At 40.5% G+C, this 27,268-nt stretch overlaps 2 protein-coding genes across 8 annotated transcripts; one reads left to right on the top strand and one right to left on the bottom strand.

The window, feature by feature from the left end:
• Nucleotides 1-1,976: 1,976 nt before the first annotated feature.
• LOC128892201 (protein purity of essence) lies at nucleotides 1,977-23,854 on the top strand. 7 transcript variants are annotated; one of them, XM_054152432.1, is made up of 45 exons: nucleotides 1,980-2,046; nucleotides 2,220-2,502; nucleotides 2,652-2,749; nucleotides 2,839-3,287; nucleotides 3,397-3,921; nucleotides 4,008-4,171; nucleotides 4,261-4,495; nucleotides 4,576-4,693; nucleotides 4,962-5,137; nucleotides 5,230-5,398; nucleotides 5,473-5,702; nucleotides 5,781-5,904; nucleotides 5,969-6,195; nucleotides 6,590-6,799; nucleotides 6,893-7,080; nucleotides 7,177-7,318; nucleotides 7,410-7,687; nucleotides 7,774-8,080; nucleotides 8,272-8,429; nucleotides 8,501-8,743; nucleotides 8,855-9,066; nucleotides 9,142-9,319; nucleotides 9,387-9,644; nucleotides 9,732-9,923; nucleotides 9,991-10,724; nucleotides 10,809-11,026; nucleotides 11,105-11,264; nucleotides 11,430-12,811; nucleotides 12,902-13,062; nucleotides 13,180-13,329; nucleotides 13,437-13,469; nucleotides 13,586-13,787; nucleotides 13,872-14,061; nucleotides 14,156-14,551; nucleotides 14,623-15,233; nucleotides 15,312-15,428; nucleotides 15,614-15,826; nucleotides 16,105-16,284; nucleotides 16,363-16,537; nucleotides 16,617-16,767; nucleotides 16,844-22,031; nucleotides 22,127-22,581; nucleotides 22,758-23,082; nucleotides 23,176-23,335; nucleotides 23,400-23,854. In XM_054152432.1, the coding sequence occupies exons 2-45, from the start codon at nucleotides 2,381-2,383 to the stop codon at nucleotides 23,462-23,464; spliced, it is 16,269 nt and encodes a 5,422-aa protein (XP_054008407.1). In that variant the 5' UTR covers nucleotides 1,980-2,046; nucleotides 2,220-2,380; the 3' UTR covers nucleotides 23,465-23,854. The 7 variants fall into 7 exon arrangements, with proteins under 7 accessions (XP_054008410.1, XP_054008409.1, XP_054008408.1 ...); XM_054152435.1 differs by having other exon boundaries at nucleotides 1,977-2,502; nucleotides 4,983-5,137; nucleotides 8,510-8,743; XM_054152434.1 differs by having other exon boundaries at nucleotides 1,977-2,502; nucleotides 4,983-5,137.
• A 248-nt stretch (nucleotides 23,855-24,102) lies between these two features.
• Nucleotides 24,103-26,899, bottom strand: LOC128892205 (protein will die slowly). Its single transcript, XM_054152447.1, has 8 exons — nucleotides 26,297-26,899; nucleotides 26,097-26,193; nucleotides 25,841-26,004; nucleotides 25,673-25,762; nucleotides 25,424-25,563; nucleotides 25,100-25,331; nucleotides 24,930-25,017; nucleotides 24,103-24,841 (listed from the first exon to the last, which is right to left on the bottom strand). Exons 1-8 carry the CDS (start codon nucleotides 26,390-26,392, stop codon nucleotides 24,741-24,743), a joined length of 1,008 nt encoding a protein of 335 aa, XP_054008422.1. The 5' UTR covers nucleotides 26,393-26,899; the 3' UTR covers nucleotides 24,103-24,740.
• Between the last annotated feature and the right edge of the window lie 369 nt (nucleotides 26,900-27,268).

Below are 27,268 nucleotides of genomic sequence, written 5' to 3'. Positions count from 1 at the left end.
TCTGTAAGTCTTGCAAACTGTGGGGCGATTCAGAAGTGTTACATTCATCATTCTTTTGAGAACGTCGCTTTCCATAAGGTGGAGCGTATATGTAAAAGTAAATTTTTATCGAATAACACGGGACTCGTATATGTCACTTGACCGACGATGACGATGTTCGGCGACGACGACGATGGCCTCTAAATGGAAAAGCAAATATTTTCTACGTTTTTCTTGTAATTAAATATATTGGCGGAGGGTACGACTTTTATGGATCGAATCGAAATAAATTCGTACGCGCGGGAGACTATCGTTTGTTATTTATCGTACGCGATAAACAATGTTGTTGACTCGAGAAATGCTCGACGAAATCATGTGAATATAGTGTATACAGCTGTGTCCTTACGGCAGACCTGGGCACACTTGATCTGAAATAATTATTTCAAATAACACTAATAGAGAAAAAATAGTTAACCCATTGCAAATCGCCCAACAAATTTTTTATTAGAATATTACTGAAGTATATTCGTTATATAAATTTCTCTTTTTTCCTTTCATTATCATTCGATCACTCGCTTAGCTCCATAAGTATTTTATTATTTCAAGTACAAAACAATGACTTTAGAAATGAAATAACCGTGATATAACAGTTACATATATTAAAATAATATTTCAAATTAGTCCAGGTCTACCGTACGACAACGTTATCGCGTTACCGTTTCAACGCGAAATGCATTTGTTATACGAATATTATTTGTTATCTGTCAATGTAGTACCGTAAACACGATGTTGATGCTGCAATCGAAAATTGCTCGAATTTAGGCTGGCCGCTTCCTTATATGTATACATGTATGATTGAGCCTGCAAGAGGACAAACGCAATACTCAACTTACGCGAGTAAAATTGTCAAAAAGAAGGGAACCCTCAAATTTTTCGACAGTGCTTTAATAATTACGACGATAAGGGCGAAACCAGCGTAATATGTACCGCGTTGTTTTCCTCAAAATCGTTTATGTAGTAAGCACGAAGTTGCCAAAGTAGCGATATCATTTGGCGTTATGTCACTAAGCTCCTTAGCTGAGCGAACAATCAAACCAGCATCGCGTATCGCTTGTACGAACGAGTTGAACTTATAATTAGACGTAAATCTATGAGCTATTTGAACGTCAAAATAAACTTAAATAATTTTGAATTATACGCGCTTATAGTCACTGGTTACTTTGAGAAGAATATACTTTTTACCAAAGCTTGTGGCTCAATATTTTTTACGTCTTTTCTCGCATTAGAAATGGACAAAATTCTCATCTACATAACCCTCGGATAATACTTTTCTTTGTCCCAAAGCTACATTTATCCATCCATTTAAAGGTTATACGATGCAATCCGTCTTGACAAAGTAATTCTACCATACAATTCATTTATTAACAATATCAACGAATGACCCTTGTGAACCGCTCGTTTATTAGTTTGCCCTAATTTTACCCACATATCGTCCTGTCAAAATCCACATGGTTTTGTTTACAAAATATCCTTTTCGATAGAAGATAGCGGACACATTCCGATTTCTGATTGGTCGATAGATAATTGCCCATAATATTGACAATACTAGAGCGTACTTCGATGTGCAAGTCACTGCACTGTATTTACACTCTTTCCCACCAGATCGCTTCACTAGTTTAGTAAACTATTTTTCCCGCTCAATTTCAATATCACGTTATCAATTTAATGAAGACATTTTTGTAAAATTTGTATACTATTATTTTGACAATTAATTCTAATAAGTATAGGCAATATCTTGCATATTTTATATAAATGTCATATATACGAATCTATAAAAGCCAATGAAACATACTTAATAGCAATAATTTGTTTATCCGATTTGTAATTTATTATAAAGTTTGAATAACACCCTCTAGCGTTTCATCCGCGCAAAATTAGAAGCATCTAGAAGTTTGTCAAGAAGGGAAGGGATGCGTTTACCGTACAGTGTTCCGTGCAGTTCCGTGTTCTCCTCAAGCAGAACCCTCTGATTGTTCATATGAAAAGTGACTTGAGTATTTTTGACGAGTAAGACAGTCTTTTTTTATTTGCTAGGATTGTATATATGAACTATGACGTGTGACCCTCCTTGTTCTTTCTTTTTTCTTAATGTACTATTTTTATGATAAATACGTGTAGACACACGTGTGAATGCAGTCCAATATAAATATGTATGTACATAGAGCTTGAAAATTGCGCAGGTGTCATCTGCGTAAAATAAAGCGAAGGAACTCGGATGAGCAAAGATTGGCAAAGATACACGTGTACGTAAAAGAAACGTTTATACATCGTACGTAAAGGTGTGTAGGTACATTGCTATCGAGGAGAACTGAGTTTCGAACAAAGTCGAACAGTTCCGAAAATGGCGGCCAAGAGTGGAGGTAACGACGAATGGTCATCAATAATGAAACCGATATTAGCGGTTTCGCAAGGGTCATTCGATAAATCTGAAATTATCGAATTGGCGAAAAGCATCGTTAAAAGGTGAGAATAATTTTATTTATCGAAAAGAATTTTTTCCAAAAAAGTTTCGATCGGTTTCCGAAAATCTCAGTGACAGCCCTGAATCGGCCGACCGTAAAGTTAAACTATTTTCTGGTTAATATCCCTTTATTTTCTCGTTGCGTTTTTAGTGAAAACAAATTTGTCTCCCATGAAGAACAATACGAAACGTTTTACACAGCTGTAGCAGCCCTTTCGGCGGATTACCTCAGCGGTTGCGCCAATACCTGTAAGTTCTTCAATTTTTGCTTAACTGTTGTAGGACACGGTTTCCTTGGTCGTTTAACATAATCTCTACTTTTATTCTTTGTCTTTCAGTTTCTAAAAGTCAAGTATCGATAATTTGTCAAGCATGCAGAGTTCTACTTCGTCGTCTAGTCGAAAAATTGTCACAGCATCGAGTTCAATTAGGAGATGGCAGTCCTACAGTGTTCAGTACGAAACAATTGTTGCTTCCGATTCGTGCTCTTTGCATTGGACAGTCTTTTCTTTCGTCTGCCGAAGAGGTAGCTTTAATAGCTACAATAAAAAATTCTAAAATTCCTTCTTATATTAAATCACCACCACCTGGAAATGAAAAAGATGCTTCCCAATCCTCTAAAGATTCTGTACGAATTAGAGGTGATTTATCCAGTGGCATTCTAGAGCAATTGACTATGCCTCTACAAGATTTCACGCTATCTGTGCCTCTTGTTGACAATTCCACTGATGGGTCAGGTAAGACTACGAATGATGGCACTGGTAATGAAGCGTGCTTAGACACAAAGGTTGGTAAATATATATAATGTACTTCGTAGCATTATATCTTTAGCAATAATATCAAGGATTAGTTCATTGGTTCCAATTGTTGAAAAGAATATTGTTTTTATTTTACAGACCACATTCGTCGCAAATAATATAAATATCCTTCGAAACATGGGTGCTGGTGACATCCTCTTGGATATGTGTTTAAGTCTACCTTATATATCACGTTATACTCGCAAATATCAAGCGTATTTAAACAAAAAGTGTTTTAGTTTGCCAGCAAACGCTTCAGAAGCGCACACTGTACGCCATAGTTTACATTCTGTGGCAAGTGATATTAATATCGTGCACAACGTAATGTCTTTACCATTACTGGAACCTTTAACACCAACCAAGTTAGAAAAACTATCGACTTTGACGATGTCTTGTCTATATTGTTCAATTGCAAATGCAACTGCATCCAGTATCGTCGGTATAACGAATGCTGTGTCACCAAAATGTAGTACAAATGCTTCTGCTGGAACACAAACTAGTCAGAGTGTTAAAAATACTGAGGAGGAGTACGATACTTTAGCTATAACAGTGGTTGAAAGGAGTTTAGAAATATTTGGACTTGTTTCGAACGTCATCAAAAACAGCACACGAGCAGGTGGTCATGTAAGAAACTTTAATGTACTTTTTACTATACATATAAGCATCCTTATTTGTATTTGCTTAAACAATTAATTAATCTTTCATAACAGATCTTGCAGAATCACTTGCTCATCGGGGTATGGTTATTAGTAGCTGGTTTGCAAGCTCAACTTTCGGTAAGCAGTTTTAGCGCCGCTGATAAGGGAAAAGAAGAAAAGGGAAAATCACCGAGCAAAGCACGCGATGGAACGGCTCGTGTCAATCTCATGAAAGTGTAAGACATTTACTTCGTAACTTCGTCTTGTATCGCGGTGTTGGCGATCGATTAGAACGCAAAGATAATGATATATATTTGGATTTCAGCCAGCAAGGTTTTGGTGTACTGTCGGTAGCTTTAGCTTCTCACGCACTGACGTTAATGAGCGCTCTTTTAGAAGATGTATCGGTCGAAGCAGTTACTGATTATACAGTCCCACCTGATCCGGCGCCCTTGGATATATTGTCCACTGCTAGTGCCCTTCAAAGAGCTGTAACTTTTCTTCAAGCTGTACCGCTTAATCATCTTTTATTTTATTTGGCTACGATCAGTTACCGAAAGGTTGGTAGTAATCGATCAGTTATCGTTCGTGTATCTCTTCGTTTCCTTTCTTTCCTAATACCTTGACAAATTCATTATAGGCTTGTACTTTGAAGAGAGTGCAAAAACATCCTTTCGAAGGTGATGCTTTAAGTCAGTCAGACTCCACAACGTATTACGAAGATCTATTGAGTTGTTCAGACAATTCTATCGACGAAGGTAAGAGAATCATGTTTATACGAAACCGAAACGTCTTTTCCTTTGATGATTAGTGTTGCCTTTCGAATCCGATACGTAATCTTCGATTCGAACATGTTAGAATTGAATAATTCGTTGGTATTTTTCGTGCGTATTCTGAATATTCGCATTATGCCGTACGCACAATTACAGTAACAGTTCCTCGAAGAAACGTTATCGATTTAATTTATTCATCGTCGACACAAAAAGGAGATGATTAATAGAACGAACGCGTCTTCTCGCTATACAGAAAAAACTGTTATGTCGATAGAGGAGGACAGCGAACCTATTTTAGGTTTATGGTTCGAGGAAACTATCGCTCCGTCCGATGGGTCATCCGCGAATGGTGCGAAAGAACCCAGCAACGAAACCAGCGTCGAACGTACAATGACTACCATTGTCCCTGATAATCGCGAACCCCACGGCGTAAGGGATCTTTTTTATTTCTTCTATTTACATTGTCAAATTTGTAAGTAATAGTTGAATAGAACAATTGGTTTTTTTTTCTTTCATTGCAGTACATTTCGTTGGCCACTAAAATTTTCCAATTTATGAACCAACATTTGATCGGTAGTAGAAGTTCGTACGTGCGAGAGTACGTGGTAAATGGTCTGGTCGAACAACAAATGGTCATATTAGCGGCGATAATTAGAGATTTAGATCATGAAACTGCTAAAACGGAAACTGGTAATTAATTCTAAACTTATTTTTTTCGGTGACTACGTGGACAATTAATTAGTTGTACATTCACTACGTTTTAGGCACCATCTCAGTATTCTACGGCGCCACTTTGGGCACAATGTATTCCGAGTTTTCTCAAGCTTTGAGTCGTTACACTCACAATTTATTGGCTCGAAATACATTGAGTGAAAGTTTGCAAAATACACTTCTACTTCATCTGGGCGTGAATCCTTGGTCCGGAACAGACGGCACAACTCCTTGTACTTGGCCGCTTCAAGTCTACCCAAGGACATTGAGTGTGCTGGCGCAGGTGTGTATTACTTTAAAATACTTACTCTTCTAATTTCCCTTTCTGATTTTACTAATTACAAGCAGTTGTTATTGACAGGTACTTCTACTGAAACCTCAATCGGAAAAAGAAGCTGCCTGCATTAGTATATGGCATCGTTTAGTGACGACAATGGTAGAGTATGTATGCAATCCACCTTCTACGTTCGAATCGGAAAACGAAGGTAAGCAACCCTTAAGAGTAAGAGAGAAATCTACATATAACATGGGTGATGTCGATATTTGCAGATCTAAACGTGGAGCATGCTCAGTTAGTTTTGATATTATTCCACTCCCTGAATTTAATGCAAAAGAAATCGGTACTACTTGTTACCGGAAGCGGTGCAGTACGATGTAGCGAAGCAGTCAAGACTCCGATGAAAGATTTTCAGTTACTGCATTTATCGCGTTTATTATTACTCCTCGAATATATGATGAAACATCTTTATGACGCACCTCCTGCATTACTCGAACAAGTAAGTTAAAGTCTACAGATCATTCGGTAATTGTCGCTATGATAAAATGCATTTGATATCATTCATTTTTATACGTTTCTATTTCCGTGTACACCTCATCCTATCTTATTCTTTTATTTATAACTTCATCTCTTGCTACGTTTCATTTTTTTTACACGTTATTATGCATATCGCGGTGAATAACGTCGAAATATCAAATGCAAAATTAACGTCGAGTTCGTGCATGAACGAAACACAAGATAACAGGGCCACCGAATCGAGAGACACGTTTGAGTGGTAGTAAAAGTCTTGTACATTTTTTTCATTATATAACTCTGAATTTTCTTATTCTCTCTTTGTATGTGTGTTCAAGAAATAATTTACTAATGATATCGCGGGTGATTACGACACATAGGTTCAATGGAATCTATTTTCGGCCACGAGTTTAGTTTGTGACGCAAAAGACGGTAATAAACAAACTGCCCGAGTTTTTACACCATGGACAGAAATTGAAGATAATTATCGTAAATTTGGTACTCAAGATGAATTTTTAATGAAGCCTCGATTCTACAACCTCTCTACTACGGATTTCAATAATCAAGATACTCGGAAGTTGGATGGGTTGGTTGGTATCCCGTTTGAATTCGCTAAAAATGAATTCGTCTCGATTCTAGAATGTTTCTTGCGGATTTAATCAGCGGAATCGCATACTTTACAGGCTTGCAATTTCATTCTGGGTGCTCCGGATAAGATGAAATATCCGCTTTTGGTCGACGCATTAATAGATATTTTGAACGTTCTGAATCAAACGGATATGCAGAAGAAAGTGGGGACCGATGGCAAAGACAAAACGCCCACGTTTACTGGTCTGTGCGCGATTCGGTACTGCTTTTCCATATGTTGGCGGTATGTATCTTATTGTTTTATATATACAGTTTCGAAGAATATAGTTGAAATAATTTGAACTTGTTTACAAGATCTATTTTATCCGCCATGAAACAGATTATTACTAATGTTGCCACCTTCTACCCCGTACATGGATAAATTGGCTCTCGGTGAGGAAATTCCTGCCGGGCCGATGCTACTTCATTCCCTAATTTGGGGGCCTAGAGCGGCGTACAAGACTTTCACCAGCTGGATGAAGGTAACGCGTCAATTCCTATCGTAATACCGACAGATATTTTTAGACGTTCAATTTCTCGTATGCACAAAATGTACGTTCCATTCTTCTCCAGGATTGTTTAGTCAGACAAGGAATGTATACACAGTATGCGGAAAATCTTTTGAAAACTGTGTCGTCTACCGTCAATTCCATCAAGTACGACGTTACAGTTGCCAAAAATTGTATCACTGCTTTGATGCCGGAGACAAATTTTAACGACAAAGTAATGCCAAAAAGTGCTTTACCGAAGCTTAGCTCCTTGTGTATTCTAGCTGCGGTTGTTGGAAAGTTGCAAGTTCTTTTCGATGAAAGTATATCGAAAAATCAGAACGAGAATATTGAAAATTCAAAGTAAATTGAATCGATCTCTTATTGTCTCTAATCTTTTTCGACTATCCCTGACGCACAATGAACTAAAGAAACGTAAATATTCTTAGGAACCCGCAAAATTCGGAATCTGGAAACACGAATTCACCCAAAATGATAATCGGTATTCCTCCCCGTGTTCTCTCCTTGACCGAATACATCTTCGCCTCATGTCGATCGAGTATACTTCACGAAATGCTTGAATCCATGGATCAAGATGTTAAATACGGTCCGCGAGATTACTCGATACTCGAGGACATTGTCGCCATTGCGGGCGCGAATTGGGCGACCGAAGCGTCTCTGAGTACTTTCTTACCAAACTCATTAAAATCGGTCCTTGACAAATGGAAATCTATCGATGTTGCTCCAATTCCTTGGGTAAGTGCAAAATCAATCTATCTTACTTGTGCAATATTAATGGAGTCGAGTTTAGCTACAACGATCACTAGGGATTAGTTCGGGACAATGACTCAAACTTTGGTTTTCATTAAAATGTTATAATTACAATATTAGAATAAATTATTTTACTACTTGTTAACATTTGTTTAAATCCCTTACCATAATCTCAGAACACCTATGCGAACGACATCATACCAGCGGAAAGTTACATTTTGGCAACAGTGAACCATCACGTAAGTTCGCTGTCGGAGTATCCAACTTTCTCTATCAATCCATCTTTGAAGAATTTACTGCACAGTTTAGTCGCCTTCATGGCAGAGTATGTTACGTAAGTTACCATCTCGTTTCTGCTTTTCGTTCTGTCCTACCCTCGTTGTCTATGAAGTAAGTGTAAAGTAGGTTTGACAGTCCAGCTACAGCACCGGAAAATTCGGATGAGCGTTCGCGAGCGCTAGATATTCTCGTCGCTTTATCCATGGATGCTCGTACGGACTATCTCCGAGATATGGCGAGCAAAACCTTGACAATACTCCTGGGAGATAACGACAACGAAATGCGACAACTGCGGGAACATCTCTACATCTTACGTCACACGTATAATTTGATCATAGAGTATACGAACGATGCCCAAGATCCCGTAAAGTGAGTATTTGTTGGCAGAGATAAACAAAAATTAAATATTTATTAATGATTCAGTATAACAATACAAGACCGTCTAACGCAACCTGATTCCCGTATCGATATATATTTCAGTATTACTGTGGACGAGAAAATCTTAAAACGATGTATCAAATATTGGGAACAACTACTGGAAAAGCCACTTGGTTGCAAAGCCTTGGAATTATTTTTCGCGCTAAACGCCGACAGATCTCTCGTCTCCGTTTTATTGTGCGGAACGTCTCCCCAAACGTCTCGTCAATTCGCCACTCACGTTTTACGCTTTTTCAACATGCTATTCGAAATAGGTAAAATACATTTACAACATTCCTTCAAAATTCGAGACAGAAAGGAATAAATGACATGGTACTTTTTGTACGCAGCCGAGAAAGGAAATGACGAGTCGTTGGAACGTCTCTGTGCATCTGTAACGAACCTGGCTCACGTGAAAACGAAAACGTTGCAAACCTGGTTGAAACAGGTCATTCTGGGAGCTACGAGTATATCTCCCAGCGCATCATCGACAAACGTACAAACACCTACTATAGTGGCCGCGAACGCGTAAGTATACATGTCTCGTGTATATTTCTCTAAGGATACGAGTAACAAGATGAATGTATAATTATAGGTTGGTTGCCGTTGCTGGTACGACGGAAGACACGCAGAAATTGGATGAGATCAATAACGCGCCGAACAATGAACAAGTTCAATGGGCAATTATGTTGTCAGACGGTTCCGTAAGTAATAACCAATCTGCAAGTATCACGGATGATCAACAACAGCAGCAGCAGCAACAGCAACAACAGCAACTTCAACAGCAACACTCGATGCACGAAAATAGTCGATTTTTGCGAGCACTTACGAATTATATAGTTAAAAAAAAGAGGTAAGGTTTTCTTAATTCCTCTGTATATACTTTACGAGATATATTCCTTTTCATACATTTTATTTATTTTTCATAAATACTGTACAGCGGTGTAGACGTAGGCGTGCCAGTTACGATTCTACAAGCTCTCATACCATTGGCTTATCACATGCTATCCCCTGCGATCGAGGGTAACGGCTTCCCTGAATTGATGAACGTTATGTCTACGTTGGCTGACGCTGGTTCTGAGAAAGGACACTCCTTACTGTTTAAAGCCGCGATCGAATGGATCGAGCTATGGTAACGTACTATATTTATCCCTTCACTGTTACGAATGAAATCTAGACCTCGATTTGTTTCTATGTAGCAAGGAACAACTGACAAACAAAGATCTACAAGATTTGGATAAACCGTTAGCGTTCGTCGAAGCCGGCTGCTGCGTACTAAACTACGTAGCCGACGTGGTTAGCGCGGTTTGTCCTCGATCCATTCATTCTCAAGATCGCGCGACCAGTCCTCCTTGGGAAGGTGCTACGCCGATTAACGACGTGAATGACAGCGACTGGGTCGACGAGATTCCACACGAAGACGAAGATAGCGCCGCTGAGGATTCCGACGAGGACAATCTTTGCAACAAACTTTGCACCTTCCTCGTCACTCAAAAGGAGTTCATGAATCAACATTGGTATCACTGTCATACCTGCCATATGGTAGACGGGGTCGGTGTCTGCACGGTGTGCGCTCGTGTTTGTCATCGTGAACATGACGTCACCTATGCAAAATATGGAAACTTCTTTTGCGACTGCGGTGCGAAGGAAGATGGATCTTGCCAAGCCTTGACCAAACGCAGCCCTCAAACCTCGGAACATCAGAATAACATCAGCGGTATTGGGGCTGGAAGCTCTTCTACGTCGGCTGGTGGCTCAGGCGGTGTTGTCGGTTCAAGCTATAACAATTCCCATGGAACTTCTCTTGAGAATCGAGATCTACTTCTTGCGAGCAGTTTACGTCGGCGAGCATCGAGTCCTCTATACTTCTACGACAAACAAGAGAGACAAGGTCGCGAGAAACAAAGGCATACGCAGTTAGCCAAACAGCTAGGTAAACGATCATTGATTCTTATACAAATAATCACTGTCCAACTTGATAGTACGTTTATTACCATTTTAATTGTATATTTGGTAGAATCATCAAAAGACTGGATACACAGTTACCTTTGGAAAAGTGGGCTGGTGTCGTCGTTGGTGGATCTAACGCGTGCGCTAGTACCTGCAGTGGATGCGTCCTGTCGAAAGAATTCAGCTGTCGGATGCCACGCGCGTGCACAAGCTGCACTTAAACGTCTACACACGGTTGATAAGAAATTTGAGTACACCGATGGTTGTACTGTTGGACAATTGATGGTTCGTATATAATAAACGTCGCTATTTTTTTTTCTATATATTTTTCTATATTTTTTCTATATATTCGATGTATTCCAGCTTCCTACGTTAGGATCGCAAGAGGGTGCGTTTGAAAATGTTCGAATGAATTATTCAGGAGACCAAGGGCAGACTATCAGGCAGTTATTATCCGCACATATGATACGTCGTGTTGCAATGTGCTGCCTATCGTCACCGCATGGTAAAAGACAACATTTAGGTGAGTAGTTGCAATTTGTAATTATAATAAAAAAGAAATATCAATTCCAAGGTGAGAGGGAGTGACTTGATACAACTAATAATTCCTTCCAGCGTTGATCATTTTTTGTTTCTATAATACAGATACATTTATTTGGTAACGTTGATGCGTTTTTTCTGATTGCAGCTGTCTCACATGAGAAAGGAAAAATAACGGTATTGCAATTGAGCGCCCTACTGAAACAAGCCGATTCATCTAAAAGAAAGTTAACCTTAACGAGACTTGCTTCTGCGCCCGTACCATTCACCGTGCTATCGGTAACTGGTAATCAATGGAACGAAGACTTTCTGGCTGTCTGTGGTTTCAAAGATTGTCACGTATTAACTTTCAATACCTCGGGAACAGTGTCCGATCACTTGGTGTTGCACCCTCAGCTGGAAACTGGAAATTTCATCATAAAAGCGATTTGGCTACCTGGATCTCAAACTCGTTTAGCACTGGTCACTGCGGACTTCGTGAAAATCTACGATCTTGGGAAAGACGCGCTTTGCCCTCAGTATTATTTCCTCGTGCCAACTGGAAAAATAAGAGACTGTACGTTCATGTGCGCGGAAGATGGAATCTTCTACCTACTGATTATGTCTTCGGCTGGCTACATTTACGGTCAAGCGATGGACGAGGAAAGTTCGGCTAAGCACGGACCTTTCTACGTGACCAATACTCTCGATGTGTATCATCCGGAGATAAAAGATAATGGACAGGTCGGCGGTGGCGGTGTGTCGATTTATTACTCCCACGCTTTGCAGTTACTGTTCTTCAGTTACGCGTGCGGTAAAAGTTTCATTGCGCCATTGAAACACATGAACACCGACGTGACGATTGTATTTCAAATCAACCTCGGTGGCAACAAAAGTTCCAACGGAAACAAATCGAACAACAATCAACCTCAACCGCTGTGCCAGTGGAGCGAGATACCGAATCATCCTGGACTAATATGTTCAGTTTTACAGACGAGCAACAACCCTGTGATATTGATGATTAAACCTGACACGATAATGATTCAGGAGATCAAAGTTATCCCCGCCAAGGCTAAAATAATGGATATGGTCGCGATAAGACACCCGAGCTCGAACGCCGAACACAGGACTACCCTGATATTATTGTGCGAGGACGGAAGTCTGAGAATTTATATGGCGGGAATGGAACAAACTGGTTACTGGATGTCGCCTTCCGTACAACCGATAGGCACGATGACCGCAGTTAAACCAACGCGAAAGAAAAAAACAATGAAAACAGGAAAACCCTCCGGTTCCGTTGTTTTCCCCATTGACTTCTTCGAGCATTGTCAAGTGATGAATGACGTTGAATTTGGTGGCAACGATTTGCTACAAATTTACAACGTTGCGCAAATCAAACACAGGCTCAACACTCCTGGAATGTACGTTGTTTCCATAAAAGCAATGGGATTCAATGTCGAAGTCACCAACAATGACCCTGTTCTGGTTATGACAGGAATTAGAGTATTGCTTGGAAGTCAAGATGTTAAAAGAGCCCCGGTTAACCTCAAGGTAATTACATTAAGCTATATTATTAAATTTTCTAGTTTATTTCTGTACATAAAATTATATTGTTGTTTGGTTTCTTTTGCGATATCTCAGGTATTTGGTAGAACTGTTTATACGACGGTTTTGAACAAAAGTCGCTGGTTCGATGTTCCCTTTACTCGAGAAGAGAGTCTGCAAGCTGACAAGAAGTTAACTATCACTTTTGGACCCTCTCAAGATCATGAGGGTATTGTTATGGTGGATTCCATTAAGATGTATGTATGACATGAAATATGAATTTTTAAATTTAGCGAACCGTCCCAAGAGACTATTCTGTATTAGTATCTTTTTATGATTGGCATACATAAAGTTCGTGTGTTTTGGGCGTTCAGATATGGTAAAACGAAAGATGCTTTTGGTTGGCCTGAAGAAATAGAAGATACCACAGCGACTGGTCAGTCGACATCTGCACCAGTGGCGACGATAAACAGCGGTACGGACAGTGCTCTCACGGCACCTGCTCCGCTGTCCTCCGTCGACAGGTATGCGAATAATAATGATTAAAACGTATTCAAATTCTGTCTTGAATTGTAGTAAATTCGTTTATCGTGTAAAACGAAAATCTTTTATCGTTATCGTAATGCTTTAGCTCCACGAAGGACAATTCCCTTAATATCGAAAGGTAAGGAGAACTTGAATACGATTAAGTTTTCATAACTCGGAACGATAGGAAACATCGAATAATTTACTATCCCCGAACGATATCCATGCTATATTATGTATCATTTCCTATTGTAGAATGATCGCAGGTATCCTAGAAGTTCTAGAATTATCGTTCAACGTATCATCGAACGATGAGAATAAATTGCCGTTGAAAACTACGGCTATCGACGTAGCGTCACGATTACTGATACTGCCGACTCCGTCATCGGTGCAGATGCACACGACGGCGCTTCTAGCATCTCTACATCAATCCAAACAGGCGTATCATCTCCACAAGGTAAACCAGAACTATCATTTTTGTATGAAAGAATCAAGTAATGTTCTAGTTAAAAAAAATAATAATAATAAAATAAATCTTTAGGATCACGTACTATTGTCACACGTGGTTGAGTCCTTAAAATCTATGAGAGAGATCAGTGATCCGCGAGATATAGACGCGGAGAATTTTTATAGACTGGTACTCATTGTTCGGAGTATTTCCGTTTCACGTCCGCAAAATCTTGCCAACTTTACGGAGCAGTACACAAACAAACCAATAGATGAAACCGACAGTAAGAATAGACTGATTTATAAACGAATGATTTCCGCATATTCTATAATGAACATAGCCTTATATGTTACTTACATATTGTATTTGATATTTAGTACCGATTTTGGAAGAAGATCGACAAAACGCTGCTAATCAAACTCATAAAAACGTTGACGAAAGTCATCAGCAGCATCTGGTTGTACAGCTTATGGAAATATTATGGTCCCTGCATATGGCTTACCCGAAAAACATGGCCCTTGCACCGGTAGTGGTTCCAGGACTAACCCACGCCGAAGGAACGATTCACGCGATCGTTGAAATTATTCACGCTTTCGCAACCTGCGACGTTGAGAAAAACGTTCCTTTAGCTGCGAAGCTGTACCTACAGTTGCTGCTTTCATCCGACACTACAATTAGTTTTAGCGCTAAACAAGCTATCATCCGTGTACTCAGACCGAGGTACAAGAGGAGAAGAGTTTATATACCAAGTCCCCCTAACTGTAGCACTCCAGGTAATAGAATTAATTGCAGCAATCTACTCGTTGCAGTTCTTCTAGATGATTAATTGCATTGTAACGTGTAGGAGCAGTGATAGAGTCGGAAGAGAAGCTAGCATCGTCCGAGCAAACGCATCGAGAAATTTCAAATGCGGCAACGTCGAGCACATCAACGATAGACCGTGAAGCGGAACAACGATTGGCTGAAGTTGAACAGATCAGATCAGTGATTGATCCACTGGCCGTGATGCTCGGATCGAATAGTAATCAAGGTTCCAGCAGTGGTTCCATGATAGGTGCAGCGACGTCGTCCAATGCTACGACTAGCAGCAATCTTACCGGTGGTTCTAGCTCCATTACCGATAGCAACAGTGGACCATCGACGAGAGGAGCGGTAAACTCGTTGGAAACTTTAATCGGTGCTGGAGGTTTCCCACAGATACTGGACGTAGCCCCAGACACCGACGATGAGACGATGATAGAAATAGCAATAGCGTTAAGTTTGCAAGATCACGAAGGAGGAGGTGGCGCCGATTTGCAAGCGTTACAAGGATTTCAACAAAGTTTATCGAGGTTGGAGGTTTCGAGGCTGGGTTTACAAGGGCTGGAGAGCCTTCAGAATTTGACTGGTCCGGCGTTACAGAGTCTACAAGCATTGGCTGCACAGGGATTAGTTCAAGTCCAAGGTACCAGTCAGGTAAGCATGGCAAGTTTTCAATGTGTTTGTTTTGTACAAAATTAGTGCAACTTGTCTGTTTCCGCATGGACATCGTAGGGTCAAGAAGGTGGAGGACACTATTCGGACACAACTGCTTCCGCCGGTGGGTCAGACGACGAGGGATCGACTGCTGCTACTGACGGAAGCACGTTGCGAACCTCCCCAGCGGAACAAGTGAGTTACAATACTCTAGGCTTTCCCAACTCGCACTCGAGGCTGTTTGTCGTTTACTTTCACTACTCTCTGCTCTTGTTGCTATTTATTCGGAACGAGAGAAAAACAGCGAGAGAGGGGGAAGGGAGAGACCATGAAAAATCGTATCAGGTCGTAGTAACGTTTTGGGGAACATTTTATGTTAGGGTGGTAGTGGTGGTAGCAAGGGTAGCGAGAGCAGTGGAAGCGAGAGCGGAGGAAGTGCCGTAGACAGCATGACGGGGGAACATAATGTATCGGGAAGGAGCTCCGCGTACGGAGACAACGTTCCCGATTCTATACCTCCGAGCGGAGGAATTGGAGTCAGTCAAGTGCCACGTACCGAGTCTAATTCCGTGGGTCACGACGCGACTTTAACCGTAAGTGTTGCCGTCGTCATCGTCATCGTCATCGGCATCGGCATCGTCGTCCACCGTTATTCTTGCTACGTCGTAATTTGTTTACCTCTTGCTAATTTTCTTGATGGTAGACTCTCAGTACATTGCACCAGTACGCACACTAGGGTGATCCTTAGTCATTCACACTATGCGTGAAAAAGACTTCGGGAATATCTCGTTGTCAAAAATTCTATACTATGTGAAGACTAACAATCGTACAAATTTATGCACAATTTATCTTGATCATTTTCGTGTCATAGGTCGCCGAACAAGAAGAAAATGCCGAACAGGAACGCGCCACCGAGCAAGAAAACGATACAACTAGCTGCGAGATCACCGCAAAACTACATACCGTGCGACTGCTGCTGCTCGACAAATTCATGCAGTTCGTGCCAAACCTAATGAACGTACCGGGTGTTTTGGCCATTCCACTTTTACAGGTTTGCTATTTTTCTGTTCTTTTGCGAAATTTTCTTTTTATCTTTCCATTTTCCTTAACGTTAAATGTTTTATTCCAGGTTGTATTAATGTTAACATCAGACTTGGACGGGCAAGAAGAAAAAGATAGAGCTTGCGTCGAACAATTGCTTCAAATATTGGTGAAAGAATTAGAAATAGATAAACCGGATACGACTAACATATGCCAACGTACCAACAAAAGAGAGGTCCATTTAGTTATCATGCGATTACTAAGTGAGTATCAAATTTAGATAATTTATATGTTTGCCATTTTTTCTCGACAACCATTTTGACCATTCCTTACATTTTTCAGGTGTGTTAATGTCTCGCTTAAAACACACTGCTAAGACGCAAACGGAAAACTCGAATTTCGTTTCTCAAACAGTAGCCGCGATACTGGGTAAAGCGGGAATAATCGATTATTGTTTGACCTTATTGAAAGCGTTGTTGGAGTATTGGAAAACGTAAGTTCTCTATGTTTATGCGCCCGCGTAACGGAAAAAGTATTGTACCAACTATGTTTTCCTCTTTTTCTCACAGAACATCTACCGAAGAATCGGGGAATATCCTTGGTGGTCAGCTGCTTAAGGAACATTTCTCAACTTCTCCACCAGACATGTCACCATTCTTTTTGCGACAGTACGTTAAAGGCCATGCTGGCGATGTATTTGAACCATATCCGCAATTATTGACGGAAATAGTATTGCGGTTACCCTACCAAGTACACAAATACTCTGAAAACGCAGCAGCTCAACCAGCTTTCGAACAACCATGGTATTTCAATCTCTGCGAATACATGATGTCTTATCAGACGCCATTTGTTAGACGAAACGTGCGCAAGTTGCTTCTCTTCATCTGTGGCAATAAAGAAAAGTACAGGCAGCTGCGCGATTTACACGCTTTGATCTCGCACGCTCAGTCTGTACAACAATGTTGCGCCACTGGTGGATTCGAGCCTCATCAAACGCGTCCACATTCCATCAACTTACCATACGATTCGTTGGTAGAATTGATCGAACATTTGAAATGCTGCGTCGAAATTGCTACTAGTCGTACAGGAAATTGGCAACGATTTTGCTTGAAACAGAATACAGTGTTGTCTTATCTTTTCACTATATCGACTCTTTTGGACGAAGGCGTTAGTCCTACTGTGTTACAACTCCTACAGTGTGCTATTTGCTCTAACAATAAATCAAAAGATACCAAGATTAAGGATTCAAAATCTGCAACTATAGGAGCAACAAAAGAGAGACGAGAACGCGAGAAATCTGAGGACTCGGATACGGAAGCTAAATTCGAGGAAGCTCAATGCTTGGCTTTGGTCGAACAAATTCAGAAGCAAGTGTCACCAAGTTTATTGACGAAATTTATTCAAGCTTTCCTACTCGAAACCAATAATACCAATGTTCGTTGGCAAGCGCACTCTCTGATACTGGCTATTTACAAGAATTGCGGCCCGGCTGATCAAGAGATATTATTGGACTTGATGTGGCGGTTGTGGCCCCTGTTACCCGCTTACGGTCGGAAAGCTGCACAGTTCGTGGACTTACTCGGCTACTTTTCGTTGAAGACGCCTCACGCGAGCAAAAAGATGCACTCTTACATGGAACAAGCGGTCGCTGTGTTACGCGCTCAAAATCAGTTGCTCGCGCGTCATCCAAACGCCAACCTGTATGCAAATCTCGCGCAATTTGTCGAATTGGACGGCTATTATTTGGAGAGCGAGCCCTGCCTAGTTTGCAATAATCCCGAAGTTCCAATGTCAACGATCAAGCTATCCTCGATCAAAGTAGATTCCAAATTCACAACAACCACGCAAATTGTAAAATTAGTCGGAAGTCATACAATCGGTCGCATCACGCTCCGTATAGGTGATCTGAAAAAGACGAAAATGGTTCGTACAATTAATGTATATTATAATAATCGTTCTGTTCAGGCGGTGGTCGAATTGAAAAATAAACCCGCTATGTGGCACAAAGCGAAAAAGATCACGCTGGCTCAAGGACAAACGGAAATCAAGATGGAGTTTCCTTTGCCAATCGTTGCTTGCAATTTGATGATCGAATACGCGGATTTCTATGAAAACATTCAAGCGTCATCCGAGACACTCCAGTGTCCACGATGTTCTGCAAACGTTCCGGCAAATCCTGGCGTTTGCGCCAATTGCGGAGAGAACGTATTTCAGTGTCACAAATGTCGAGCGATCAATTACGATGAGAAGGATCCGTTCCTCTGTCACGCTTGTGGTTTTTGTAAATATGCGAAGTTCGACTACACGCTCACCGGAAGGCCCTGTTGTGCCGTCGATCCCATCGAAAGCGACGACGATCGGAAAAAAACAGTTGTTACAATCAACGCGTTGCTCGAGAAGGCTGACAGAGTGTACAAAACTCTCATCTCGAATAAGCCAACTTTAGAAATGTTGCTGGTGAAAATATCAGAACATCGATTGGATCGCACTTTGGAGGACGGCACCGCCACCGCCGCCATTCAAGTATCCAGTGGAAGCACTCAAGTCAACAGAGCCATACAGCTGCTCGCCCAAAGATACTGCGGTGAATGTAAAACGTCCTTCGAAGAGTTAAGTAAAATTATACAGAGAGTTTTGGCCTGCCGGCGAGAACTCGTGGCGTACGATCGTCAGCAACGTGGACAAACCGTCGTCGCTAGTTCCACATCGATCGACACATCCGCATCTACCGTTGCCACGGATGAGTCGTCCCAAGAGTCAGCACAACCCGTCGACATCGTAACTGCAGCAACTCCGCAAATAGTAGGTCGTTGTTACGGATGTGCGACGGCGGCCACGGAACACTGTTTGACCCTGCTGCGCTCCCTAGCTACCAATCAAGTTGCCAAAGAGGTTCTGTGCAAACAAGGATTAATCCAAGAATTAGTCGAACACAATTTACGCAAGGGTACCGTGCAGATGCAAGAGGAAGTCAGACAGCTGCTCTGCCTCGTTACCAAAGACAATCCACAATCAACCAAAGAACTCTGCTCTCTGTTAACCGGACGAATCACTTTAACTCTTCACGGTCGTGTGCCTACTTCGGATCTATCTCTAGCGGTGCGCCACGAAATGGCTCTATTAGCCGCACTCGTCCAAAAGGAAGATTCCTGCTGGGAGCAAAAGCTGCGATGCGTCATGAAATTGTTCCTGATGGCTTGCAAGGAGTCCAAAAGTCCTGTCGTAATGGAGAACATCATTTTGCCGTGTCTGAAAATACTGCAAGGACTCGTAAAACCAGACCAACCAATCTCGAAGAAGAACAAGGACAAGGGCATCGAGACGCTGGCAACCGTGCAGCCACCTGAAGGCAGTATAACTATAGACGTGAATAAGTGGCTAAACGGTGACCTGAAGCATTCGTATTCGGAATGGATTCGTCGTATGCCGAGCAAAAGAATCGAACCACCTTCTGGGGGCAAACCATTGAAAAAGGAGGAAATCCGTGTGTTTTATTTAATGGAGAAATACGGGCACAGGTGGCGAAATCGATGCGCCAGACAGCAAGATATTCAACCGTTGAAATTGGCTGACGGTGCTTGGTTAAAGGAGGTTCTGTTCAATCCGAGCTCACGACTCGCGCGACAGGTTGCCTGTAACATGATAGAGAGTCTCTGTCAGGGAAAGGAACGGAAAAAGGAAGTACTGGTGCTGCTCACATGCTATTTGGAAGAGTTGCGGGCGGCTGGTGAGAGTAGCACCGAGTTCCTCACATTGTATCAAAGCTTGATCAGAAAACCACGTTGGAAGCAATACTTGGCGGTACGCGGTGTTATGAGCTTACTCGCGGATCTCTTGACTAGAGAGATCGAGGAGCTCCATCGATTGGAGGAAACAACTTTGACCAGCGATTTGGCCCAAGGTTGCTCGTTGAAAATGCTGACAGAGCTGATGGCAACGTTCCTCGAACAAGAAAACATTAAACAGCAGTATAAAGGTCGACTGGTAGGGGCAGTTCTTAACGGTTATCTTTCTTTGAGAAGATTGGTCGTCCAACGAACGAGACTCATCGATGACACCCAGGAGAAACTGTTGGAGCTTCTCGAAGAGATGACCACCGGCACCGAGGAGGAGACCAAAGCGTTCATGGCAATCTGCGTCGAAACTGTACAAAAATACAGTCTCGAAGACGTACGCACGCCAGTCTTCATCTTCGAAAGACTCTGCTCGATCATCTACCCAGAGGAGAACGATGTCGGGGAATTCTTCTTGACGCTCGAAAAGGATTCGCAGCAAGAAGACTTTCTTCAAGGCAGAATGCTGGGAAATCCATACAGCAGCTTGGAACCTGGTCTAGGTCCTCTCATGAGAGATGTTAAGAATAAAATTTGCCAAGATTGCGAACTAGTCACTTTATTGGAAGACGACAATGGTATGGAACTGTTAGTCAACAACAAAATCATCAGCCTCGACCTACCGGTGAAGGAAGTGTACAAGAAAATCTGGGTACTAGAAGGCGGAGAGTGCGACGCGATGCGCGTAGTATACCGAGTAAGGGGACTGCTAGGAGATGCTACCGAGGAATTCGTTGAAAGCTTGAACGCAAGCACCGAGCAAGAAGTGAACAACGAAGAAGTATATAAAATGGCGAACGTTTTGGCCGATTGTGGCGGTCTTCGAGTAATGTTAAACAGACTAGCCGCCATACAAGACATAAATAGAGCTCGACCGCTCCTACAAGTCCTTCTCAAACTGTTCAGACTATCGGTTAAAGTGAAGAAGAATCAAGAGGTCCTGAGCAAGCCCGAGTTGGGAGCAGTAACAGTTTTCCTCGATGTACTGCAGCGGTGTCTCGTCACCGAATCCGAAAATTCCCAAGCTCAAATTACGGAGCAACTGTTGGATATTATAGAAACGATTTTGACCCATGCAGCCTCTCAGCCGCTGTCCAGTTTCGAAGCTTTCTCTCGTACCCTGGGTGGACCAGAACACGTGAAGGCGCTACTTTCTTGCACTCAATCCACAGCGGTTAGACAAAGCAGCAACGTATTGGCGCATCTCGCCCGCGTTCTGGCTGCACTTACTTACGGCAATAAAGAGAAAATGGCTCTCCTTTGCGATTACTTTAAGCCAGTGTTAAATTTTTATAAATTCGACTTCGAGCACACGACAGAAGATGAGCAGAAGCTCGAACTATTCTGTATTCTTACTCAGGCCATCGAGCGCAACGCCATTGGCAATACACTCAAAGGTTACATCATAAGTATGGGAATTGTTAAAGACGCTTTTGAATACATAACTGTGCACGCGCCCTGTGTTAAGCCCACGTTGTTGCGAACGGACAGCGACGAATTGAAGGACTTCATATCTAAACCAGCACTCAAGTATATACTGAGATTCCTTACTGGCCTAGCGACGGATCACGAACCAACTCAGCTGACAGTATCGCAAGTTACCATTAGTATAATACACAGATTGGAACAAGTATCATCGGACGAGCACGTTGGCTCGTTGGCAGAGAACTTGTTGGAAGCGTTATGCACAAACAAAAGGGTGGCCGAGTTGATCGAAGAGGCTCGACAGCACACCCGCAGCGAGAAGAAACGCTTGGCAATGGCGATGAGGGAGAGACAGTTGGGTGCGTTAGGTATGCAGACGAACGACAAGGGTCAGGTGATGGCCAGTGGAACCATTCTACAGCAAATGGAAGATTTAGGCGACGAAACAGGACTAGTCTGTGTTATCTGTCGGGAGGGATACAAATTTAAGCCAAACATGGTAAGATATTTGCTATTTATTAAAAATAATGTACATTTATTGGTTACACTTTTTTATATTCAATTTTAATAATTTACATGTATCCCCATTTCTAGGTTTTAGGCATTTACACGTTCACCAAGCGCTGCAACGTGGAAGAATTTGAAACAAAACAGAGGAAAACGGTAGGCTACACGACTGTTACACATTTTAACGTCGTCCATGTTGATTGTCATATGTCAGCTGTAAGGTTGGCACGAGCTAGGGATGAATGGGAAAGCGCAGCCCTACAAAATGCGAACACCAAGTGCAACGGGCTTCTCCCATTGTGGGGTCCTCAAGTTCCAGAATCTGCTTTTGCTAACTGCTTGGCGAGACATAATACGTATCTACAAGAGTGTACCAGCCACCGAGATATATCTTACGCTTCGACCGTTCACGACTTAAAATTATTATTATTGCGATTTGCTCAGGAGAAAAGTTTTCACGAAGATACGGGAGGAGGAGGACCGCAATCGAATATGCACATGGTTCCTTATTTGATTCACATGGCTCTTTACGTAATTAACACGTAAGTAAAACTAATTGGAATCCGAAGTGTTCCCATTCTCTTCTACGTAAATTTCGTATTTTTAATTATTTATTTAACGACTTTATTCTAGGCGAAGAGCCTAATCTATGTTTACAATCTCATCATTTCAGTCTCTACAAATGATTTATATACATTATTGCATTATCGTTCTGTAGCACGAGATCGGCCGCACGAGAAGATAAAGCGTTAACTGGATATTTGGAAACACCTCCCGGTCCCAGCTGGCTCGAAAGTTGCTACGACGCTGAAGGGCCATTTTATCAGTGCACTATTACTCTTTTGCTTTTCACGCCAGCTCGATGGAAATCGTACAAGCTCGCTTTCTTGAACAGAATGATCGTTCTTGCTCACCAGCGATACGTTTCGCCTTCGGCTGCTACGAAAACCATCGTCGACGTTACCGTCAAAGATTACGCGATATACAAAAGCGCCTTAATCTTTTTTGGACTAGTAGACTGTATCTACGCTAATTTCTTCAAGGTACTTTCCTCCGTTTCCCATCTTTTCTGGTTCAATGATAGTTTTGTTCCCTGATTCAGGAACTTAATTTTTGTTCATTTCTTTCTGTCACAGAAAGTTAACGTATTGTCGGACGATCAATGGCCCTCGGTTTTAGCTGAATACATTAGGCACAACGACGAAGCGATGCTAAAAGCCTCGGAGCGCGTGCTTGCTACTTATCGTGACGAATTGGTACCTTGTGCTTCTTTTGAAGAATTCTGTGATGTCGTCGGTAAGTAAAGAAAAAAAATAGTTTTCAAAATTTCTTTTTAATTCCATTTTAATTATTGTTTCAGGTTTGTTGGAAGAAATAATGAATCCTTCTGCGTATATCAATGACATTATACGAAGTCTCGGTTAAAAAAAAAAAAATATATCGAAGAATACGAATCCTATTGAAAGGGAAAAAGAACTCTTTTACATAAATATAAGATAGCAGTTTTTCTCAAACACTCTGATTTGGTTTCTTTATTTTTCTTGCTCTTTGCTTCGTACAGGTTGTGCCCTCGCATCTACCCTTAGTTCTTTCGAAGAGTGTGAGGCAATTCATTTGATAAATCATATCGGTTATGTTGTCGATTAATATAGATAAAAGTAACTATAATCAATATACTCGCTTTGTAATTTGTGAGTTAACGTTTGCTTTCGTTAGGGAAGAAATTCATTCACTTTACCATGCACCGTATTATTACTCGATTCTGTAATTGTACGTTTAAAGAAATATGTGCTTTAATAAAATACAAAATATCGATTTGCAGTTTTTACTTCGACCTAAAGTTGCTGTGCGATGTCCAACCTCCGATTAACACTTTATAAATAGACATAATAAATAAGCCATGATATACTTCGCTACTTTAAGCAGATGTATATTACATTCCAATAAATAACATTAGGTTCGAATTTATTATTTGTATAAGTTATCCATCCTTAAAGTGTCAATAACAATCGTAACATTCTTTAATCGTAAATAAAAAGGTACAAACTGCACGATACATAATCTCAGGTACGAAAATATATATTTTATTCTCGATTTGTTTACATAACTGTTTACGTGTTACAAGCATCCGTTTTGATTTGCTTGTTTCCTTTTTCTGTCTCAGTCAATATACGTTAACTGTTCGGTAATCTCTACGCACTGTTTTATTTTTCAGCTATGCAGGAAAGGCTACATGCGTGTTATACGTAGCGGAGTTGCAGGATAAAGTGACCAACTATACAATAAATGTCAAAACTATGACAGACAATTGTTTATCTAAACACAATTTTATCAACGACATTTTATATTCGTGTCCTTTTATATTCTTAACCCTTAATTCAAACATTGCTATCTTCTAACTCGTCTACTCAGCTTAGTGGATTCTAAATAAAATCTATATTGATTAAGTCGCACACATTTTTTTTTATGTGTAGATTATTGCGTTTTCTGGATCAATATTCGATACCACATTGGAATCCAACGCATATGAAATTGAAATTCAACTTTCCGCAATTGTAGGGAAGACGAATCGACCGTCGAAATTACAAATACTGCTACGATCGAAAATTGAGAAAGCCTCGGAGACAAAAGATGAGTGTGAGTAGTCAACGAGTGCAAAAGCACCTTGTAAAAGTTTTAATAAAATCAATAGAGACGTGTTCTACGTATCGCTTTTCCATAATTTAATAGTTTTGTCATTTTCAAGAGCGGCTGAAGCTATAATATTGTCCGTTGGATGACATGTTGTGCAAAGGACGACATCTACGAATCAAGTAACAAACAGTGATTAGTGGATATTAGTTACCGTTAAATATTAGAAGATCGATTAATCTGAGTTTATTCGCCATACCTGTATGTCCTTGCAATTTTTGAACGATCTCTTTGGTTTGCAAATTCCAGATATACACCATGTTGTCTTCCGAGCCCGAAACGATCCACTACGAACAGTAAGATAAAATTGAATAGAATACGGAAAACGTTCAACAATTAAATAATCGACAACTCAATAAACATATATACCTTTCCTCCTGTGACAGAAAAGTTTGCAAATATACAGTACTTTTCATTTTTATGGCCGGTATACGTTTTCAAGCATTTTCCTTTGCTATAGTCCCAAAGTTTTAACGTGTTATCTAATGTCGCTGCTAAAATGTATTTTCCATTTGGTGAAAACTTTACGAAAGATACTGGAGGATTATCATCGTCAATCAATGTTTTTAAGCACTGGCCCGATGCTGTGTCCCAAATTCGACTACATAATCGCATAATTACATATTTATATCTGTATATATATTTATATATAGACCCACACGTCCACGAAGAAAGTACAAAACGTATGCTTACCACAATCCATCGTAACTACTAGATACGATCAATGATCCATCCCGGTTAAAGTGCACCGCACTTACGGGATCTGAATGCGCGGGTAACGTTTTGAGACATTTTCCAGTCCGCACATCCCATATTCGAACACTTTCGTCAAACTAACAATATATGTTACATCAATATTTTATGTGAACACATAATGTATGTTTACATGTACAATATTTGAGGAGTTTTTACACAAAGGGAGGATTTTACAAAAATACTTACAGAACCAGAGACTATAAGATTTGACTGTGGATTAAAGTTACAACAGAAAACATAATTACTATGACCCTTTAATGTCTTTAAGCATTTCCCCTGAAAATAAGAGAAAAATTATATAGAATTTTGTCGCATAATTCAAGAAATAATATTTTTCCATAAATGGAGACTTACAGAACTTAATTCCCATATTTTCAATGTTTTATCATCAGATGCAGATACCAATAGCCTACTGTCACTAGACCATGCTACATCTGAAATACCTAATTTATGACCAGATATGGTTTTCTCAAATTTTCCATCATAGGATCCCCATATTTTGATTAACTTATCAGCAGCTAAAATCAGAATAAAATTGATAATGAGACCCATTTAACTTGATTATTAAAAAGCAAAAAGTAACATTTAAATAGAAAATATTTATATTTACAAGAACTTGCAAGCCACTCCCCGTTGGGACTAAATTTCACAGAAGAAACTGCTTTAGTGTGACCTGCTAGAGTATATTTTAGGGTATAATTTGGTTTCTGGAAAAAATTAAAGAATACAATAACTTCAGTAATTATAAAATATAGAAAGAGTAAGAAAATAACGAAATAGAGAGTCCCGAATGTACTCAATTGTACTCACCAATGTGGAGCTGCTTTTGGTTCCAGTGGCACTTGGAGCAGTTGATGTATTATTAACGGACGTTTGATGCCCTGGTGATGGTCCCAATGGTACCATTTTCGGATGATTTCCGACCAATATATCAACGATTTATGGAGTAGCAACAGATATGTGCATACAAATAAAGGTTACGGTAGAATGTATGATTCCACGTTAAAATAACAAATTTGCCAATTCGTTCATTTCAAACGAATATATCGTGTTGGGTCTTGAACTCGTAACATATCCAAAAATCCTTAGTTAGAGTATGTTTTCATTCTCTTCGAGTCGCAAACGCACATGTGATTGACGAACGTTTAGTCGGTTTTGTTGACTACCCACCGAGCGTCGAATCATAAAATGATCGTTCGTAAAACTTTCAAACTTTAATTTTTTCTTTGTTCCACTTTATCGATTCCTTCGTCTTTTTACCTATGTTTCCATCGACGAAATAGTCTTCCGATCTGTGAAAACTTTTCAACTATTTACAGTAAAGTACCTACTTGGGTACTTAGTGCTATACATGCATACGTATTTATACGTGCATAAACGAAAAACAATAAAACCACTATGTCGTGACATTCGAGAATCAACTGTAGTCAGCGCCATCTTCCACAAACAAGTAAAACGAAAGTTAAAACTTATTGAATTGGTGTGTTCCAATTTTCAAATGTTAATCTTATGTGCAATAATATAAAATGCAAATAACATCCATGTAAAATCAAAATAGTGGTGAGTTGTGCCTCAAATAAATATAGATTCGATAAAAGTTACCCTCAGGGACTGTAGCTGTGATTGGTCCCAGCTGCGGTACGGGTTTGGCGAACTCGAAATACTCGATGTACCCGAGCTTCTTGTAGACCCATTAGGCCTTACTGGACTACTATAAAAATATAACGTACAAAAGAGAAACGAGGTTTGCTAATGTTTTTTAAAGAATAGTAACAAAGTTTC

The sequence above is a fragment of the Hylaeus anthracinus genome, unplaced genomic scaffold (genome assembly GCF_026225885.1).
Source record: "Hylaeus anthracinus isolate JK02 unplaced genomic scaffold, UHH_iyHylAnth1.0_haploid 12002, whole genome shotgun sequence".
In the NCBI taxonomy this organism is placed as follows: domain Eukaryota; kingdom Metazoa; phylum Arthropoda; class Insecta; order Hymenoptera; family Colletidae; genus Hylaeus; species Hylaeus anthracinus.
This window is presented reverse-complemented; position numbering and strand designations above follow the sequence as displayed.

Coding starts and splice junctions, on each gene's coding strand:
- LOC128892205 (XM_054152447.1), bottom strand. CDS start 26,392: ATGGTACCATTGGGACCATCACCAGGGCATCAAACGTCCGTTAATAAT. Junction 26,005..26,096: donor GGAGTGGCTTGCAAGTTCTT/GTAAATATAAAT, acceptor TTCTGATTTTAG/CTGCTGATAAGTTAATCAAA. Junction 25,332..25,423: donor AGTAGTTACGATGGATTGTG/GTAAGCATACGT, acceptor GCGATTATGTAG/TCGAATTTGGGACACAGCAT.
- LOC128892201 (XM_054152432.1), top strand. CDS start 2,381: ATGGCGGCCAAGAGTGGAGGTAACGACGAATGGTCATCAATAATGAAA. Junction 2,503..2,651: donor GCGAAAAGCATCGTTAAAAG/GTGAGAATAATT, acceptor TTGCGTTTTTAG/TGAAAACAAATTTGTCTCCC. Junction 13,330..13,436: donor CCGCTGTCCTCCGTCGACAG/GTATGCGAATAA, acceptor GTAATGCTTTAG/CTCCACGAAGGACAATTCCC.